Here is a 20,590-nt window from a genome sequence, read left to right as displayed (position 1 = left end):
AGGCACCCCTAAGTGCTTTTGTTTTATTTTAGCTCTGTCTCTTTCCTTGGTGGATACGTGTACAGTGATTTGGATTCCAGTCCCAATTCTGCTGGGTGACCATGGGCAAATAAGTGGCTTCCTTTCTGTTGAGCCTCAGTTTCCTCATCTATAAAATTGGGATTGCCATGGGCGTCTTTTTTAAAGGTTTATTTATTTGAGAGAGAGAGAGAGAGAGAGCACGCACGCGCGGGGGATGGGGGGAGGAGCAGAGGGAGAGAGAATCCTAAGCAGACTCCGAGCTAAGCATGGAACCCAACTCGGGGCTTGATCTCACGACACTGAGATCACGACCTGAGCTGAAATCAAGAGTCAGCTGCCTAACTGACTGTGCCACCCAGGCACCCTGCTGTGGAGATTTGATGACATTATGCATGAAGAACACGGGTCTGGCCCATGGTAAGTACTTAAACTGTTACTATTTTTAGCATGATCATTCCTGCACGACTAGCATACTTAGTAGGTAAAAGCATGGGCTCTGAAACCGGTCAGACCTGAGTTGAGTCCCTGCATTGTTATGTGACCTTGGTGAGGTCTTCACATGCCTGAGCCTCAGGTTCCTTTTCTGTAAAGGGGGTGAATGATAATACCCTCCTTCCAGACACAGTTGTGAGAATTCAGTGAAGTCTTAAATGTGAAGTTCTTAGCGCTCAGCATAGGACATAGTAATTGCTCAGTAAACAGGGCCTAAATGCTGGACTAATTTGAGTTTTCTTCTGTATTTGGGGAGCAGAATTATTACTTAAACTAAGTCTTTGTATTTTTATCACAAAATAATGCCTGTCCACTGAAAAAACATAAACAGTACAGAATTATGTTAAGTAGCGGATGCAAGTTGACCTACTTCCCCTTCCCCTAACTCTTTAAGTAACCACTGTTGTCTGCTGCAGAGCCTTTCAGAATTCCACATGCACACTCATGTGTGCGTGCATGGTCACGCTCTGCTTGGGGAGGCGGTATAAGATAATGGCTGAGAGTTCAGATTCCTGAGTCACACAGGCCCAGGTGGTGGTCCTACCCCTTCCACTTCGTTGCTGTGAGATATCGGGCAAGTGATTTAATGTTCACTCTTACGTCTCAGTTTCCCTTTCTGGAAGCAGAAAAGTCAGGCAGTACCGGTTTTGCTTTTGTAAGGAGTAGCTGAATGGTGTGTGCGGAAGGATTAGCACTGTCCGCGTGCACGAGGGTCTCTGAACACGTAGCTGCTGGTACTCTATACAGGCATATACTTCATCTGTGCTTTTTTTTTTTTATTGCACCGTGGAGATAACTGCATTTATTTTTACAAATTGAAGGTTTACGGCAACCCTGTGTCAAGCAGATCTGTCGGCGCCATTTTTCCAACAGCATTTGCTCACTTAGTGTCTCTGTGTCACATTTTGATCATTCTTGCAATATTTCTAACTTTTCCTTTTTTTTTTTTACTATGTTCAGTCAGCCACTATATAGTACATCACTAGTTTTTGATGTAGTGTTCAATGATTCATTAGTTGTGTATAACACCCAGTGCTCATCACAACACGTGCCCTCCTTAGTTACCCATCACCCTGTTACTCCATCCCCCCCCCCCGAAACCCTCGGTTTGTTTCCCAGGGTCCATAGTCTCTCATGGTTCGTTAACTTTTTCGTTATAATTATATTTGTTATGGTGATCTGTGATTAGTGATTATGACTCACCGGAAGCTCAGATGATGGTTAGCATTTGTTAACAATGCAGTATTTTTTAATGAAGATATGTACATTGCTGCTTTTTTTTTTTTTTTAGACATAATGCTATTGTACACTTAATAAGCTACAGTATTCTTTTTATATGCACTGGGAAGCCAAAAAATTCATTTGACTTCCTTTATTGCGGTGGTCTGGAACCAAGGCCACAACATCTCTGAGGTATGCCTGTGTTTTTATTTTGAGATTATAGATAATACTGTTTTCTTTATACCCTTCTGCACCTGCTCTTGTAGCTTAACAAAATGTCTTGAACCCCTTTCCACTCCAAGACTTGATTTGTTATAGGCTTCCAATTCCTCATCCTTAAGTTTCTGCTTCTGAGAGATTCCTAGCTGCCTGTGAGCAACAGGGGCCACACCCTCTGTGGTTTGTTTGTTAGTTTGTTTTTCTGGGAAATATGATCAGCCCAAGAAGAAAAAGCCTGTGTTGATGTTGGAGATTCCCCAACTAGGTGACCCAGCAGAATCACCCTACGGTGAAGCCTAATTCATGTGCTCATAGCTTTCATTCATTATTTAGTATCTATGGAAGGCAGCCCCCAAGATGGCCTCAGTGATCTCACCTTCTAATATTCACACTCTTGTGTAATTCTCTCTCCCTTTCAGAATGGGCTGAGCAAAATGGTGGAAGATCATGTTGATGATTAGGTTTATAAGAAGGCTACTTTCTGTCTTGTCTACTCTTGCTTCCTTGCTTACTTGCTATGGTGGAAGCCAGCTTTGTGGAGAGGCCCACGTAGTAAGGAACTGAGGGAGGCCTCCAGCCCACGGCCAGTGAGGAACTGAGGCCCTCAGTTTAATAGCTTTCAAGGAACTGAATCCCATCAACAACCACATTGTTACTTTGAATATTTTCAAACATGATCAAAAGTAGAGGGAATAGTACAATAGAACCTAACTTATTCATCACCCAGATTCAACAGTCATTGAGATTTTACCATATTGGCTTCTTTCATTCCTTTTCTTTTTCTTTTTTTTTCTCTGCTCTTAAAGCAAACCATGGAATCATGTCATCCTACCTTCTTATGCTTTTTATATACCTCAAAAAATTAGTTCCCTTCTTTTCCTTTAAGATGAATAGACAAACAAGAATTACCAGATATCTGATGAAAACTTTTAACATAAAGGAATAGAGACCCATCCCAGAAAAGCAGCTTGGAGCAGGGAAATGAAAGTTCCTCAGGAAGATCAGAGTGGATATTAAAACCATGAAGCAAGACGAAGAATAAAAGAGAATGCTTGGAAATGAAAAGGGAGAGCAAAAAGGAAAAATTACATAGAAAGGCTGGAAGATAAATCTCACCAAAAGTGCAGCAAAAAAGTGGAGAGATCAGGGCACCTGGGTGTCTTGGTTAAGTGTCTGACTCTTAATTTCGGCTCAGGTCGTGATCTCAGGGTCATGAGATCAAGTCCCACAGTGGGCTCCACGCTCAGCAGGGAGTCTGCTTGAGAGAGATTCTCTCTCTCCCTCTGCACCCCCCTCATACTCTCTCTCTCTTAAAAAAAAAAAAAAGTGGAGAGCTGGAAAATAGGAGAGAAGGGAAAATTAGCAGGTCAGCCGAGGAGGTCCAATATGCCCCAACTGATGGGTCTTCAGAAAGAGAGAAGAGAGAAAATCAAAGCAAGGAAATAACCACAACATGTTTTAAGAGAAGTTCCCCAAACTGAAGGATATTATTTTGCAAATGGAAAGAGCCCATTGAGTGCCTAGCACAAAAGGATGAAATTTTAAAATACTTGTGAGAAACATAAGGCCCGTACAGGTTTCCAGTGAGAAAAAGGCCACAAGCAAGGAATCAAAAGTGTTTTGGGAATTTTCCACAAGACGGGAAGCTAGAAGGCAGTATTGTGATGCCTTGAAAATTCTGAACAAAAATATTTCCAATCTAGAATTCCACATGTAGTCCTTACCAATTAAGCATGAAGGTAGAATAATTTCTGACGTGCAGAGCCCCAAAACATTTACTTTCTAAAGAAGCTGTTGGAGGGCATGAACCAAGGAAGAGAAAGAAGAGCAGAGAAGCAAAAAGCTTCTCAAGAGCATCCAGGGGCTAGCTATATGCCTGGCATAAACGGCCACCAGTCCACATGGGAGCAGGTCAGAAAGTTCTGGGAGAGATTTCTTCAGATACCTCTGAAGATACCAATACCTCTGAAGGTATTGGCAAAGAATTTGGGTAGAATTAGTGATATGTATGTAGAAAAGTAAGCAAATGAAAAATAAGGCAATAATTAATTCTAGGGGATGGGAAGAAGTTGTGTGGGGTAGAAGAGTAATCCTGGTGTACTATAGAGCTCCACTATTTACATAGTCACAATACTGTAAACATTAAATATTGTTCTAACACAGTTATTTTATTGTTGTTTATTTTTAAATAATTTATTTGAGAGTGAGCGAGCACAGGAGGAGGAGCAGAGGGAAAGGAACAAGCAGACTTTGCCCGGAGCCTGACGCAGGGCTCGATCTCATGACCCTGAGATCATGACTTGAGCCAAAATTGGGAGTCGGACGCTTAACTGACGGAGCCACCCGGGTGCCCGGTTCTAACACAGTCATGATATAATTGGGATATCGAGTGGGAAGGTACATGTGTGTTCATGTATTGGGGAGAGCTAAATCCTAATCTGCTATTGGGAGAAATTAACAGATAAAACCTGATATGAAAAAATGAAGAAGTAGAGGAATGTAAAGTTTTTCTTAGAAACACAGAGGATGTATTATTAGTTGAAAAGAGGTGAAAGCCATTGCCTCCAGGAAGGGGTAAATGTCCTGGGTGGGGTGAGAGGGTGAGGGATGCTGTTTTTCATAGCAAACCATTTGACTCATTAAAGTATGTGTATGTGTATCTTTCATGAAAATAACAAGTAAGACAAAAATAGATGATCTCAGATTGTGGTAAATGCAGTAAAGTCAGTAACTCCGGATAATGGAGTGAGTGTATCAGAGGGAGGCACTTTTGGAGTGGGTTGAGGAAAAAGTCCAGCGAACAAATGAAATGTAAGTCACAGGTCACCTGAAAGATGAGACCCTGTCACTGTGAGAGCTAGGGGAAGGGGACCCCAGGAAAAGGGAACAGCCCTGCAAAGGCTCTGAGGCCCGAAAGATGAAGTGGGAGGGAGGGGGTATGGGAAAGGGAGAAGAGCTTGGGCAGATGGATGAGTATGAGGTCCTGCAGGGCCTTGCCAGCCGTGGGGAGGGTGGGAGGTTTATTCTGAGAGCCAGGAGAAGCATTTGGAGGCAGAAGCATGCTTTGCAGAAGCCTGGCCTTACCTTTTAAAAAGATTGCCTTGTATAAATGTGTGTGAACATCTACTGTCAGACACTGTTCGAACTGTTTTGTATATACAACATTAAACTCATTCAGTCCTCACAGTAATGTGATGACTTATGAGCCCCAGCCCCTTTTCTTAGTTAGAAAACTAAAGCCCAGAGAAGTCGAGATGCACAGCGCAAGCCTGAATTCAGACCCCATCACCATGCCCTGCTGCCTTCCTGGAAAGCCCCCTGGCTGGTCCAGCAGAGGATCAGGACTAGATCCAGTGATGCACAACCCTCTGAGCTTCCCAAGCACCTGGGGAGCTTTAACAAAAACCCAAATGCTCTGGCATTTTTGGAAGCTCCTTGGGTGGCTCCAGAGTGCAGCCTGGGTTGAGAATCATCGGACCGGAGGCTTTCTGCGATTCCCCAAAGTGGCACGATTCTGTCCTCATACTGCCATTTCTGCTCCAGGCCAGTGGATATGGGGACAGCATGGGAAGTTTCTTGGTTACCTCCATCTCATCCTCAGAGCCCAGGCATCCCGCCTCTCCTCGGCCACGGCTCCGTCCCAAAAGCTAGATTTCCATGCTGGTCTCCGCTCTCACACTCAGGCGTCTGTTCCACATCTGGTTCCTTTCTTTCCTCAGAACCTCGCCAGTCAGTCTGTCCCTCCCTCCACAACTTTCTATACCCCCAAAACTGCCCACAGCCTGGATCATGTTTTCTGCCCACCTTTCTCTTCCACAGTGGGGTAACGGATTGAGAGAGTGAAAGAGTGTGTGCATCTCATTTTGAGAGGGAGTCTGGGGTCCCAGAGCTGGGGTCAGAAAACCATCTTGATGAGGGTTGGGACAGGACACTTTACATCTCTGGGCCTCAGCTTTTCTTGTTAAGTAGGGGGAAGACATCTGCTGTGCTGCTGCTTTTTTGTTTTGTTTTTAAAGATTTTATTTATTTATTTGGGAGAGAGAGAGAGTGCACAAGCAGGCAGAGAGGGAGAGGGAGAAGCAGGCTCCCCGCTGAGCAGGGATCCCAGGACTCCAAGATCATGACCTGAGCTGAAGGCAGACGCTTAACCGACTGAGCCACCCAGGCACCCCTCTGCTGTGCTTCTTATCATAAACCTTCGAGAACCCCTGTGATCTGACCCTTGCTCGCTCTTTCAGCCATCACTAAGCCCCAGTCACTCTGGCCTTTGTGTTTTTTGTGTAAGTTCAGCTTATCCAAGCCTTGTACTGCATTGAACCCATTGCTTGGAGCATTCCTCATCCCCCCGCCTTCCCACCCCAATGCTTGGCATGCATGATTCCTTCTTGGCATTCTGGTTGCAACTCAAATGTCACTTTCGAGAGGCCTTTCCAAGCCATTCATTCAAAAGTAGCCCCCTCTTCCCCTTCTCAAGGTCATTCTTTACCCCTGACTCTGTCTTAGTGTCTTCAGGGCTCTTAGCACTGCCTCAGAGTGTCTTCGTATTGGTCTTCCTGTCTGCTCTCCCACTGGAATGTGAGCTGCGTGAGAGCAGGGAATGTTGTCCTTGTTCAGTGCTATGTTTTTAGCACCTGAAACGGCCTGACACATAGTAGGCCTCAGTAAACATTTGTGGGTTAACGAATGCCTACACCCATGGAAGGTCGAATGATGTAATGTCTGCTGTGACACTTAAGAGACTCTAGGCTACCGTATGTGCGTATTGGCTTTTTATTTAAAACATCTAGATTTGAGAGCGGTATATTTACTTTCCTAACACTGTCTCCTTGAGGCTGATCCTAGTTCGGCCTCCCAGATGGCAGGGGACAACGTCTGGGGAGAGGGAGCCTGAAATTTTACTGGAGTTATGGGCAGCCCCTCCTTGGGTAAGCTACTGGTGGACAGCCACCCGTGCCACGCCCCCCGCCCACCTCGTACCTCCCATATTCTTCCTTACCAGACATTGAAACCTTTGCCAAGTGGGTTACTGGACTGCCAGTACTGAGGACTTAGAGATCTTTGGCCCAATTTCCTGGTTGAATGTGCAATTTGTGGAAGAGAAATGTCCTCATTTCCTGTGACTAGAGAAAAAAAAAACAAAACGGGGCCAAAGTCTTTAACCGCAGAAGGTAGAGAAAGCTGAAAAAAAGAACTGACAAAAACCTGGAGGTAAGGTGCAGGGAAGTCTAAGGGAGTGGTTGGAATCTTGGCTGTATGTTTTCCTTCAGACTCTCTCCAGGCTGCCCACCCCTGCCTTCTTGGACCACGGCGATCGCCGCACACAACCCTACTACAGGAGAGCTCTGGCTGTGTGGTCAGATGAGAATGGCTGAGGAAGGGGCACAACAGCATCTTTTCCAGAAAGAGGAAGTGAAATAGTCAATGCCAGGTTCCCCTTTCCTGCTGGTCAGGCCCCCAAGTCAGGCTGAGCCAGCTCCCTCCACCCCTCTTTCCTGGTAGCGGCTCTAGGCTGCTGTCTGTGTTATTCATTAACCAGGCACTAATATTTCTGTTTACCCATCTGTCATCCTACAGGGGATTCAGAGAAGTCTCACAATCTAACCAGCCAACTGGATCCTCTTGGATCAGGCCCAGCGAGCCACATTTAGCCAGTGTTTATTATGTCAAAAGTCTTGTGCCAGAGCCTTGTACTATACGCGTAGCCAGGGAGAGAGAAAATTTTCTCAAATAGGATGTGGTTCTGTCTGCCACTTGAACATACGTGTCGGGAGGTACATCCAGTGATGTGCTTGAGCTGGCTTGCAAGAACTGATTATTAACCTCAGCGTCTTGATGTTGGTAGAAACTGGCCCTGGGGGGAATGGGGAGGTGCTGCAAATCAGGGCTTCACTCCCCACCACCCTGCTGTTACCCACTCCACCCCCCCAACCAATCCCAAAACGTAGTTGTTAGGTTGAAAGAAGAAACAGCCCCCACTTTCAGGGAGCTATCAGTCCAATGCAAACCCTGCATGGTTGCTGTGGTGTGTTACGGTTCTTAGCTCTGTCATGCGCATTATCTCCTTGATCCTAACAAACATCTCCCTTCAGTGGTGGGCGCAGATACCGGAGTGATTGACTTAAGATGGAAATCAGACCATTCCGCTTTCTTGCTTAAAAACCTTTGAATGGCTTCCAAAACTCTTAGAATAAATTCAGACTTCTATTTATGGCCTAAAGGTTTGCATGGTCTGGTCCCTGCTGACCTCCTTGACCTCATCTTCGTGGCTCTCTCCGTAAGTCACTGCATTCCAGCCCAGTGGTTCTCAAAGTGTGGTCATGATGCTGGGTCACCAGTATCAGTATCACCTAGGATTGTTGGAACTACGAACTCTTGGGTCCCATCCCAGACCTACTCATTCTGAAACTGTGGGGAGGGAAGACAGTAATCTGCTTCAGCCAACTCTCCATGTGATTCTCATATATACCCAAGTTTGTAGACTACTGCTCTAGCCCCACACTGGCCTTCTCTCAGCCTTTGGGAAGCTAAGGCTTTCTCCCTCCCTTTGCATCAGCAGTTCCTGTTTCTGGAATGCTCTTCCCATGGCCTTTGTATGGCACTCCTTCTCATCATTCGGGTCTCTGCTGAACATCACTGACTCAGGAGAGTCTTCTGAACTCCCTTAACCTCTTGTTAGACTTTCTCCCATGTCCCTGTTTTAGTCCAGTTGTAAAAAGCATTTGCCGCATTCTGAAATTACCTTGTTTACTTGTTTATTAACAATTTTTTCCCACTGGAATGGAAGCCCCAAGAGGGCAGGTACCTTGTCTGTTATATACTCTGTATCCCTAGCCCTTGGAAAAGTACCTGGCTCATAGTAGGTAACCAATACATATTTGTTGAACAAAATGAGTTATTAATTTCCCAGTGAAGAAATGGGCTGTATATCAAGTGACTTTTATACAGACCAACTACTTGTTAGTGAGTAGCAAAAGCTTCACCCTGAAAATCTCAGACCAGGTCGGGAGATTTTCTTTCACTTTCGTGATTGGCAAGAGCAGCTGTGTCCCTGAAACCCTGGGAATCCCTGAGCTGGAAGGGGTTTAGCAGTTAACTGGTTCGGCTTTTATAAGATGTATGAGTTTCCTCAGTGTCCCAGGATGGGTGTTTTCTATCTTCCACTTCAATATTCCTGGAACTGGGGAGTGACTACCTTATTGAGTTAACTCAATTCCATTTAAACAGCCCTGACTGTTTGAGAGGCAGCTCCCTGCCTCTTTTGCCCATGGTCGTCATTCTTCCCTGTGGAGCTACATAGAATGTGTCTTCCATGAGATGGACCTCATCTTGGTTCAGCCATGTGTCCAGCATTCTCTTACTTGCTTCTCATGAGTCAATGAGAAAAGCAGGGACTTTGGAGAAAGGCAGATCTGGATTCATACTTCCTCTCACTTGCTGACCTTGGAAAGCTCCCTTAATCATCTCAGGCTACTTCTCTGGAGCGGTGTCTGGCTTTTATTACATATCACTGTCATCAATCGTCATCGTCATTATATGGTTTTAAATCTCCAAAACATTTCGGTTAATTCTTCTGGGCTTGATTCCTTGAGTTAATGTCTTTTTTTCTTTTTACTGTTTTTTAAAGATTTTATTTTTAAGTTATGTCTATACCCAACGTGGGGCTCAAACTCAAAACTCTGGGATCAAGAGTCGCGTGTTCTACTGACTGAGCTGGCCAGGCACCCCTGAATTAATGTCTTTTTAAAAATGTGCTGCTCGAAAAAAAAAAAAATGTGCTGCTCATGGGGCACCTGAGTGGCTCAGTTGGTTGAGTGTCTGACTCTTGATTTTAGTCCAGGTTGTGATTTCATGGGTTGTGGGATCCTCGGGCTCCTTGCTCAGTGGGGAATCTGCTTGAGAGATTCTCTCCCTTTGCCCCTCCCCCCCACGCCCCCTCCCAAAGTAAACAAATAAATCTTTGAAAAAAATGTACTGCTCAGATGCTGAACATGCTACTGATTAAGACCTCAGTGAAGTGAGATTATCCTCAACTTGTTTAGACTCTATTTCTTTTAATGGCACCCAAAATCAAATTAGCTTTTTTGGAAGGTGTAATACATCCCAGATGTACAGTCAGCAGAAAATCCCAGATTTCTTTCTCACACATTACTGTCAAACCATCCTATATAGTTGTCTCTCTCATATGTGATTTCCATCATTTTAAATTTGTATTTACTATATTTACTTTAAGCGAGGGTATATCTGTGTTTCACTTGGGTCGCTATCTTCGAGCTAAGCGTTACTGTAAATTTTTTCAGCAATTTTATATATACAGTCTGACTGGAACTTCAGAATAACCCTGGGAGGCGTACGTCATCCTCATGATTATGGTTTGGGAATAGAGGCTGGAGGTTGGGACTTGCTCAAGGCCATCCAGCTAGGAAGCGGAACCGACAGTGAAGTCAGGGCTCTTAACACCAGTCCAGTGGTGTTTGAGGAAGGAAAACAAAGTGAGCTCTTCGTTGGGTGGGAATAATAAGGAAAGTCCTTCGGGAGAAAGTGAATATTGAGTGGGGTTTTACGAAAGTGGAAAAAGTAAGCAGAAGATGAGGGAATGTGGGGTTGCAGTGGGAGGAACTTAGAAGCAGGAAGCGTCGGGTGCCTGGGTGGCTCAGTTGGTTAAGCGACTGCCTTCGGCTCAGGTCATGATCCTGGAGTCCCTGAATCGAGTCCCGCATCGGGCTCCCCGCTCAGCAGGGGGTCTGCTTCTCCCTCTGACCCTCCTCCCTCTCGTGTGCTCTCTCTCTCTCTCAAATAAATAAATAAAATCTTAAAACAAAAAAAAAGAAGCAGGAAGGGTCTCTCTGAAGAGCACTTTCTTGGACAGATTGGGCCTGCAAGCTGGGCCAGCAATTCCTTTCCTGAGCTGCCTAGCATAATCACTGGGGAGCTTTTAAAAGCTCATCTGCTCTCCCACCCCAAAGAGTCAGTAGATTGGGGGGTGCCATGTGTACTGTCTTTGTACCTCTGCATGCAATTCTGCTGTATAACCTCTCTTGCAGACCACTAGGCTGGGGCAAGGGGCAGTTAACGAGACAGAGCTGGCTAGGGGTCCTTATTGTGGAGAAGTGAGTTAGGAAGGTGGGATTGGGCAGGGAGACAGGATATGAAGTAGGCAATGGAATGACAGGATAGGAGTTTCTGGGACGAAAACTTTTGACAATAGGAAAACTGCAGGTTTCTAAGCGGGAGGGTCACGTGTTTTAGACCCCTGAGATACGCCTGGTAATGTTAAGTCAGGATTCACCCCACATCCTCTTTCTATGTCCCGTCTCTGTTCATCAGTGGAAACAGGATTCCACCGGCCCCCTCCCTAACTCCACTCATTACATCCTGACCTTAAAATACTTCTGTGGTTTCACATGCATCACCCTCCCCCTGTGCTACTGAGTCAGCTTCTTCATTGCATGTTCGCCCTCCCTGAGCTTGCAGAAAAGCACAAACATTGTGGACACACGCTTCAGAGTTTTACCGTCTTTATTTTCAGTCTGCCAGACCAGGTTGTCTACTCCTGTGCTAGTCAGTGTTAACCTCTGACTGATGGGTGCCAGGCTGTGTCCTGACCTGTGTGGGGGTGCCACGGAGGGAGAAGACGAGACCCAGACTTCAGGCAGGTTTAATACGGGGAGGCAAGATACACATGTGGGGATGACTGGAGCATATTTACAAAGCAGCAGATCAAAGCGATACAGTACAAACCCAGATTGTTAGAAGTCACAGTTCCCGGTCCTCCCTCTTAGTCCTCTTGACTCATAATCTTCCTGAGTCTTCTTTGACCTCATTTGGTATTCTCTTCCATCTCTTTCCCGTTGTCTCCTTTCTAGTATCAACAGCTAGACCAGTGTCTAGGTGTTGTTTCAAAGCTTGTAGCAAGATTGCTTTAGGACACTGCTTCAGCCCGATCATCCCTAGCTACCAACCATCTCCCAAGGACTGAATTTGTATTAGCTACATTGCTTCTGAAACTCCGGTCTCAGAGTGCTTCTGTGCCTAACCATTTCTCCTTTGGTCCTGGAGCTGTGCTCCTTTGGGAAGAAAACTTCAGTCAGGAAGGGATACCAAGCCGCTGAGAGAGGATTTTACAGCCCCAGTAGTGGATCGGTCTGAGGATTTCTGACCCTGAGACAGGAACCCTGATGTTCCCCCTCTCCCAGGCTGCTCAATGCCTGTGTTACCCAGAGTGCCTCCAAAGGTCCAGGACACCCCTAGTCTGTGGTGAAGTCAGAACTCGGAGCTCCCTCTGCTTGACTCACACCCCTGTCCGCATTTGTCCCCTCTGCTGTCTCTCGGCCTCTGCGTCCCAACAGGGAGGAGCTCCGATGCCGCAGGATCTGCAGCCCCTTCCCAAAGGCTCTGCGCACAGCTGACGAAGAGAAATAGAAAAGCAGGGGGTCCAGACTGGCATTGAGGGAACTGAACACCACGGCTTCCGCCCTCCACTGGGGGCTCTTCTTCGTGTAAAACCCCACCAGGTGGGATACGTTGTAAGGCCCGAAGCACACCAGGAAATTAAGGAGCGTCACGACAGCCAGCCCTACAGCTCTGCGCCGCCTCTGGGCCCCTACGTGGGGCTGGGTGAGCATGATCCACACAAAGCGCCAGTAGCAGAAGATGGTGATCACCATGGGGACGAAGAACAGGAAGAGGCACAGCTCCAGCCTCACAGAAAGCACCACCTTCAGCTGAGATTCGGTGAAGTTCTCGTAGCAGGTGATGCCGTTGTCATACGTGGCATTCTGGGTTGAGTTCCAGTACTGACCAATGATCACGATGGTGCAGTGACCAAAGGACATGATCCAGGCCACCAGGGCAGCGATCACTCCATACACGGGCTTGCGGGACAGCTTGTACTGCACGGGGAAAGCCACTCCTAGGTAGCGCTCGATGCTGATGCCGGCCAGGAGCCACGTGCTGCAGTAGATGCTGCTATAGAAGCCGAAACCCGTGAGGGCACAGAGCAACTCGGGCAGATACCAGCGGAAGTCGTACGCAGCCTCAGTTATCTTGAAGGGCAGCAGCAGCAGCAGCAGGAGGTCTGCCAGCGTCAGACTGAGCAGGAGGATGTGGATGGGGGCAGGATGGGGCTGGCGGACCCGTCCCACAAAGGCCCGTAGCGCCAGAAGGTTGGCAGGGAGACCAGTGAGGAAGATGACGATGTAGGCCGTGAGGATGAGGGAGTTGCGCCAGTTGGTCATGTTGGCTCTGGAAGAGGTTGGAAAAGGGCAGGGTCAGGAGGTCCCACTCCCAGCCTGAGCCCCACCCCTGCCAGGTTCAGGATGGGGACATCCTCCCTGGTGCTCTCCCCTTCCCAGGCCAAAGCTTTCTGCTGCTGCAGCTGCTTGCTCACACCACCTGCCAGAACTGCCCAGAGCAATTATTGACTTTGCCTGGGGCGGGATATTAAGCAGTAGCTATTACGTTGGCCATCGTGTGTCTCTGGGGCGGACCAACCCTTGGCTTTCTCCTCTCCTCACAGATACAGGAAGTTACTGTTATCAGCTTCCACCTTTCCTTAAGTTCTTTACTCAGTCAAAGATCCACGGAGAGAAAAGGCAAGCCTCATCTCACGAGGGGAGGCCTGTGAGCTGTCTCTCGGCTGTGAGACCCAGTGCCGGCTCTCCACAGGACCCCGCCACACGCCCAGGAAGCAGGTGCCTGGCCCCCCAACCGATCCCCCTACCTTGTCTTCCTCTCCTTTTGCAGAACACAGATTCTCCTCCACTTTTTTCTCCCCTGACCAGTGCCGGACTCTGGGACTATTACTGAAAAGAGGAAGCTAATGAGGTATGGGGGAGGGGCAGTGGGAAGGAAGGGTGAGCCTGTATTATCTTTTGGGGCTTGTCCCCTAAAAGACTTTAGACCATATTCAGAAAAGCTCAGTGTTTTAACTATCAACAGAAGAACTCTCAACGGGGTCACTTAGTTTCTACTTGGCTTATAACCCTTGCTGCCCAAACACAGCCCAGCCCCTCTATCCTCTCTCTGGGCTTGAGGTCCCGGTCTGTTTCCTCAATCCCACCTCCACTGGCTCCTGTCTCCATGTATGAGCCTCACATCCTGTTTCTCACAGACTTCCGGCAGCCCCCCAGCCCCTTCCCCTCCACTCCAGATCCCAGCATCTCTTCCCAGAGCACAAGCACTGAGCCAGCTGCCTTGCCTTGTCTTCAGTCCAGAGAGATGGCTTCTTGGGATTAGTCCTGAAGGGAAGTCTGAAAGCTTCTGGGAAAGAGGAACAGGGCTTTAGCCACTGCTACTGCCCATTTCACACAGGAAAAAATTGTAAGGAACCTGCTGGTAGAAAGCTTTTATACTGTCACAAGTCATGTGACCAGAGAGAGGAAGGTCAGTAATTGAACACTGTCTCCTCTCAAACCTGAAGGATGGGGCGCCTGCCAGCATCTTCATTCTCCCCCTAGAGATCCTCACTCTGACTTCCAAACCCAGCTTCTCTGTCCCTAGGTCCTGAATTATTTTTTCATTCCCAGGCATTTTTCCCATTTCTCAAGTCAGATGATCTTATCTTCTCTTTTCTAGGCAATTTCTTTTGTAATTCTTCTCATTTTCGGAAAAGAAGTTTCCTCTTTCCTTTTAGTCTTCAATTTTTTCTTTCCTATGTGGTCTCCTGTCCTCGGCCCTCAACAGGTTACTTTTGCCCTCTTGGTTGAGACAGATTGGTTTCGCCTAGCCTGCGTCTTGTTCTGGTGGAAATAGCATGGCATTTAGAGTCATGCAAATGTGGGCTCAAACCCAAGTCCCTTCACTGGCACCTTGGAGCAGATGAATTTTCTGAATTTTAGCTTCCTTTTTGGTCAAGTGAGGATGGGAATACTTACTTCCCAGGGTTTTTGGTGAGGTGTGGATGAGATGGCATGTATAAAGCATACAGTCCAGTGCTGAGCACTGAGTGGGTGCCCGTGAGTGGAAGTGTGCTGGCAGCTTTGGAGAGAGTAAGTCACTTGGTAAAATATCCAGAGGCTGAGGGCACCGACATGCCGTCCGACTCGGGAGAGTGTCAGGGATTCAGGAGGTGTGCCTGTGTGTCTCTTTACAGGGGAGTTGTGCTCAGGCTCCCGTGTCTTTCCCCCATGTGTTCCCTCTCCCTGTGGGCTGGGTCCAACCTCTGAGCCACCCTTGTTCCTTCCTCACCTTTCCCCCTCTATGGAGCTCCAGGTTAGAAGCTCGTGGATTCCTGTCCAGGTGCACACATCTGAGGAAACAAAGTCAGAACACATTTGCCTCTTGACCCTAAATGGGTCTCCGTTTTGCCATCTGTGGCCTGATCCCTGCTCTCAGAATTTTTTCCCCCGGATGTATACTCACCCCCTGTTGTTTGCTCAGTCAGTCATTTCCTCAGTCATTAGTTTTTTAGCCTAGAACCATGGGGTCCAGAGATCTTAATATTTAGCTTTTCTTTCTCTTCAGCTCTACCCCCCACTAGAACCAAGGAGTTTGATCTTTGCATTTATCTCCTTCTCCTGGCACACACATGCACTTCCCAGATAAACAGGGGAACTAAGGAAGAGACCAGTCTCTGTTGCTTGCTACCAAATATATTTGTGTCATTTTGCTTTTATGATTTTCTATAACTATTCATGAGGATCTGGATTTAATGGCCAAGCAGAAACTTCTGGCATACAGGTGTTGAGGAGTAGGACCACTGCTTTATCTCTGCCTGTCCTCCCCCTGCCCCTGCCTTTCTCCTGTCACTGAGGCACGTCACCTATGTTGAAGGGGCCCCAGTGAACCCCCTCCTCCACATTACGAAGGTAACATAATAAAGGAAACTTTGAACTCATGACTCATAACACCCATCTATGTCACAGGAAAGGGAAATGCAACCTCTAAGCCTGAATTCAAGGGCTGAGCTTTCACAAAGGCAATGTCTTTCACAATCTCTTCCAAGTTGTTTTCTTTCATCATCATTACAACCCAGCTTTAAGGAAGTTGGGCCCATTATTTAAAGTTATGTATAATCACTTTCTCAACTTCCTTAGTCCTCAGTCACTGCTCCCATCCCCTGTCCACTCTAATCTGGGTTATGTCCCTGTTTTTCCATAGGACCTGCTCATCCTAAGATTAACAGTGACCTCTCTGCTACTAAATTTAGTGGACATTTTCTTCCTCTTTTATTAGCCTCCAACATAGTTTCCATAGCCTTCTTGAAACATTCTTTTTCCACGAATTCTTATTATGCTCTTCTGGTTTCCTGGCCTTTTCCCAGGTCACTTCTTAGTGACCTTCACTAGCCCACCTTTCCCTGGTCATCCTCTAAATGTTCAAGTCCCTTAAGGCTTGGTTCCAGGTTCTCTCTTATACTGGTCCTATACTCTCTCTAATCTGTTGTATGCATTCCTGCAGTGTTAATTATCATCTTCATAAACCCCAGTTCTGAATCTATCTGGGCTCCTGTGAGCTTTAACATTCGCATGTCCAAATGCCTGGTAGACATTGTCATTCGGATGTCTCCCAGGCACCTCAAATTCAGTGTGTCCAGAGCTGACTTTAGACCTCCACCAAATGAGGCCTCCTTCCAGCATTCTCTGTGTTGGGGCATAGGATCTCTTCCCATTACATCCCCTGAGCCATAATCTTGGAGTCAGTCCCACTACTGTCTTCTTCCCTATATCCTCAGTGCAGTCCCACATGCTTCTCAGAGCCCATTGAAGGCATCCATCTCTCCCCATCTCCATCATCCCATCCCATCGTAAGCCACAGTCTGTTACGAGGAGGTTGGCAGGAGCTGTGACCTGTTCCTTCCCAGCCACTCACACCCTGACAGTCAGTTCTCCATACTGTACTTAGTGGGATCTCTTAAAAATGTCAAGCCAGTTATATGACCCTCTTGTTTACAACCCTTTCTGAGGTTTCTTATTGCCTTGAGGATAAACATCAAAACTCTTTTTTTTTTTTAAAGATTTTTTTTATTTATTTATTTGAGACAGAGAGCATGAGAGGGAGGAGGGTCAGAGGGAGAAGCAGACTCCCCGCCGAGCAGGGAGCCCGATGTGGGACTCGATCCCAGGACTCCAGGATCATGACCTAAGCCGAAGGCAGTCGCTTAACCAACTGAGCCACCCAGGCGCCCCAAACATCAAAACTCTTAACAAGGTCTATGGCCTTGCCAACTTCCAGCCTCAACTCGTATCTCTCTTCTCTCTCCTTGCTCTCTAAGCAAGACCATCTCTTGCTTCCGTGAATGTGCCACCTTTCCTCTGCCAGGGGCTCTTGACCAAGCCTCTGCCTGCAGTGCTCTTTATTTCTCATTACCCACTCTACCTCCCCTGGCAGGCTCCAGCCTTCTTTCAGATACCCACTTCCTCCTTAAGAAAGCCCTCCCTGACCTCCTAGGTTCAATGAGATTCTCTTATTGGATGTTCTCAGAGCACTGTTGCTGAATAGTATTCTGTTTCATAGATACTTTTTGTTTTATTTATCCATTCACCTGTTAATAGACATTTTTTTGGGGGGGTTTGTTTTTGTTTTTGCTTTTCAGTTTTTGGCTAGTGTGAACAAAGCTGCTATGTATTTTGTTGTTTAGGTCTTTGTGAAGATACGTGTTTTCAATTCTCTTGGGAAAATACCTACATTAGCTGGGCTGTATGGTCAGCTTTTTGTTTAACTTTTTGAGAAACTGCCAGTTTTCCAAGGTGGCTGTACCATTTTTATTCCCACCGGCAGTGTATGAGTATTCCACTTGCTCCACAGCATTGCCAACCCTTGGTATTTGTCAGTCTTAAGTTTTTGGCATTCTAATTATGTGGCATGGTATCTCATTGTGGTTTTATTTTTTATTATTATTTTTTTAAAGATTTTATTTATTTATTTGCGAGAGAGACAATGAGAGACAGAGAGCATGAGAGGGAGGAGGGTCAGAGGGAGAAGCAGACTCCCTGCTGAGCAGGGAGCCCGATGCGGGACTCGATCCCGGGACTCCAGGATCATGACCTGAGCCGAAGGCAGTCGCTTAACCAGCTGAGCCACCCAGGCGCCCCTCATTGTGGTTTTAATTAGCATTTCCCTGATGACTGTTGATGTTGAGCATATTTTTAAGTACTTATTGGCCATCTGTGTATCTTTGTGAAGTGTCTAAGTCTTTTGCCCATTTTCAGAAAATGAGATTATTTTCATATTACTGAGTTCAGAGAGTTCGTTATTATGTTCTGGGTACTGCTCATCTGTTACATATATGTATTCTATTTTCTCCCACTATATGACTTGTGTTTCCATTTTCTTAATTGTCTCTTGAGGAATAAAAAAAATTTGAATTTTGATAAAGTCTAACTTTGATAAAGTCTAACTCATTTAGTTTTCCTTTTATGTTTTGTGCTTTCATAAAGTCCTAAGAAATCTTTACCTACCTATCCAGTTCCAGACTTTCTTTTCCTTTCTGAATTACCTTGATATCTTTATTGCAAATGAATTTATTGTATCTGAGTGGATCTGTTTCTTGAGTCTCTGTTCTGTTCTAGTGATCCTTATGTCTTTCCTTTCCCCATTTCCACACAGTCTCGATGGCTGTAATTTTATAATAAGTCTCGAAATCAGGAAGTGTAAGTTCTCCAACTTTGTTCTTTTCTAAGATCGCTTTGGTTCTTCCAGGTTATTTACATTACCATAGAAATCATTCTACAGAGAAGCCTGCTGGAATTTTGATTGGGATTGTGTTGAATCCATAGGTCAATTTGGAACTGTTGACACTGGGATCACATTGAGCCTTCCCCATTGGGAACATGACACAGCTCCATGATTTAGATGTTTAATTTCTCTCAGCAGGAGAGAGCTTTTACACATCTTTTCTTACATTGATTTCCTAAGTATTTTTGGTGTTCTTGCAGATTTAGGGTTTTTTTAAAACTTTGTTTTCTAGTTATTATATCATAGCATCTTTTACGATTCCTTCACAGCACATATCTCAGTGTGTTATAATCCATTTATTGTGTCCTCACAATAAATGCTTAATGTGCATCTCCCTTAGAGACTCTCCACAAAGGCAGGGGAAATGGCTGTTTTGCTCACCACTATATCCCCAGGGTCTGACAGAGAACCTGGCACATACTAGACACTTGATAATTATTTCCTGGATGACGTGTGGATGGATAAGTGGAAGGATTGGAATGGAGAGAAATCGATTTTCAAAAGCTCGGAGATCTTTGTTTCCAGCTGCCTCATTTTATCTTCTTCTGGAACTGTCCTAAGAAATCCCAGCCAGGAATCACTTAAGAGCTCTTTCGTAGATTAAGGCACTCCCACTACCTTTGCGGGAAGCTGCCGGGATCTTCCCTCATCGCCAGTATTGATAAATTAGGCTAATATACCTTTACGACCTAGATCCTGCTTGGCAAGTATGAGGGCGGTGTGGATATAAAATATTCGAAAGTGAAGGGGAATGCAGGATTTCACCAGTAGTGGTGCTAATGGCAAATAAAGAGCTGTTGTTTCATTCATTCATTCAACAAATGTGTCTGATCCCTTGAACGTGGTGGGATCTGTGCCAAGCACCAGGATATCAGGGTCACAAAGACAAACACGGGCTCACACTTATGGAGGGTGGTTACATGCTGGTGGAGAGAGATGGGCCAGAGTGAGGAAATATGCACATGGGAGTCATTACGCAGAGAGAGACGCTGAAGGAAATGAAGCTGGGTGGTGGCAGGGAGAGTGGTCACTGCATGGCAGGGACTTCTTCGGCCAGAGGCATCAGAGAAGTCGTCTCTGCACTTACTGTTAGCTGATACCTGAGAGGTTGGGCTGAATTCTGGGGCTGGCCACTGAGAAGTTCCCGCAGAGGAGGGGTCTGGGCTGGGGAGCTGGCAGGTGTGCAAGAAGGCAGAAAGCACCTTTGTGGGGGGGGGGTGCGGAAAGGCCGGTGTGACTGGAGCATGGTAAGCCAGGGCTGTGACAGTGGAAGACCAGATGGGTTTCAGTAGGGACTTGGGATTATGTCCGTAAGCAATGGGAAGTCACTTCCGGGCCATAAGAGGAGAGTGATGTGATGAGATTTATGAATGTGAGAGGACAGGCGCTGCTGTGTGGGGAGTGGTCTCCAGAGGATTGAAGTTGGAAGCAGAGAGAGAGAGAATAGAAATGCATTGGAGTCGTCCAGGGGAGGACTGATGATGGCACGGATTTAGGAGAATGTGGCCATGTAGGCAGAGAAGATCGGCTGGGATTTGGGATCTGTGACTTTAAATAAATTCCACTGCATGAAGAGTACAGGATGCCAGAGACACAGAGAACTCTTCTGCAGAGTGAGAGAGATGGTTGTAGACCTGTAGTCTGCATCCAGGTGGACTTTGAGATGTCATTGCTCTCCTGTGCCAGCACAGTTCACCCCCGTTCCATTGGTGTGGTACCCTTTTTGAGCCCCTGCAGTGGCCTTGTGAAGGTGTGGAGGTGACAGTCAATGCCCTCCACCCCCTTGCATGTCCTCTTTTAGTTGCCATGGGCCCAGCCTTGCCTGCGGCTCCAGTCAGTAGCGGTGTCCTGCAGGTCTGTGGCCTTGCCGCCTCCAGCCTCAGCACTGTTGCACCACTGAAGAGGGGGAACAAGGAGGAGCAGCCCAGGCCTAGCATCTGGGCAGTGTTCTTCAGGCCTGTCC

The 20,590-nt window shown here is 46.6% G+C and overlaps 1 protein-coding gene across 3 annotated transcripts; it reads right to left on the bottom strand.

Annotated features, from left to right (window-relative positions):
• Window positions 1–11,451: 11,451 nt before the first annotated feature.
• Window positions 11,452–14,283, bottom strand: LOC102726130 (free fatty acid receptor 2). Of its 3 annotated transcripts, none has more exons than XM_031038590.2 (3): window positions 14,150–14,283; window positions 13,673–13,768; window positions 11,452–13,194 (listed from the first exon to the last, which is right to left on the bottom strand). In XM_031038590.2, the coding sequence occupies exon 3, from the start codon at window positions 13,185–13,187 to the stop codon at window positions 12,198–12,200; it is 990 nt and encodes a 329-aa protein (XP_030894450.1). In that variant the 5' UTR covers window positions 13,188–13,194; window positions 13,673–13,768; window positions 14,150–14,283; the 3' UTR covers window positions 11,452–12,197. The 3 variants fall into 3 exon arrangements, with proteins under 3 accessions (XP_030894450.1, XP_081662865.1, XP_006742883.1); XM_081806739.1 differs by having other exon boundaries at window positions 13,673–13,754; XM_006742820.3 differs by lacking the exon at window positions 13,673–13,768.
• Window positions 14,284–20,590: the final 6,307 nt, after the last annotated feature.

Source organism: Leptonychotes weddellii, chromosome 16, assembly GCF_054177405.1.
Source record: "Leptonychotes weddellii isolate Sample4059 chromosome 16, ASM5417740v2, whole genome shotgun sequence".
Lineage (NCBI taxonomy): Eukaryota > Metazoa > Chordata > Mammalia > Carnivora > Phocidae > Leptonychotes > Leptonychotes weddellii.
Note: the sequence above shows the minus strand (reverse complement) of the source record. Positions and strands in the feature narration are given on the sequence as shown.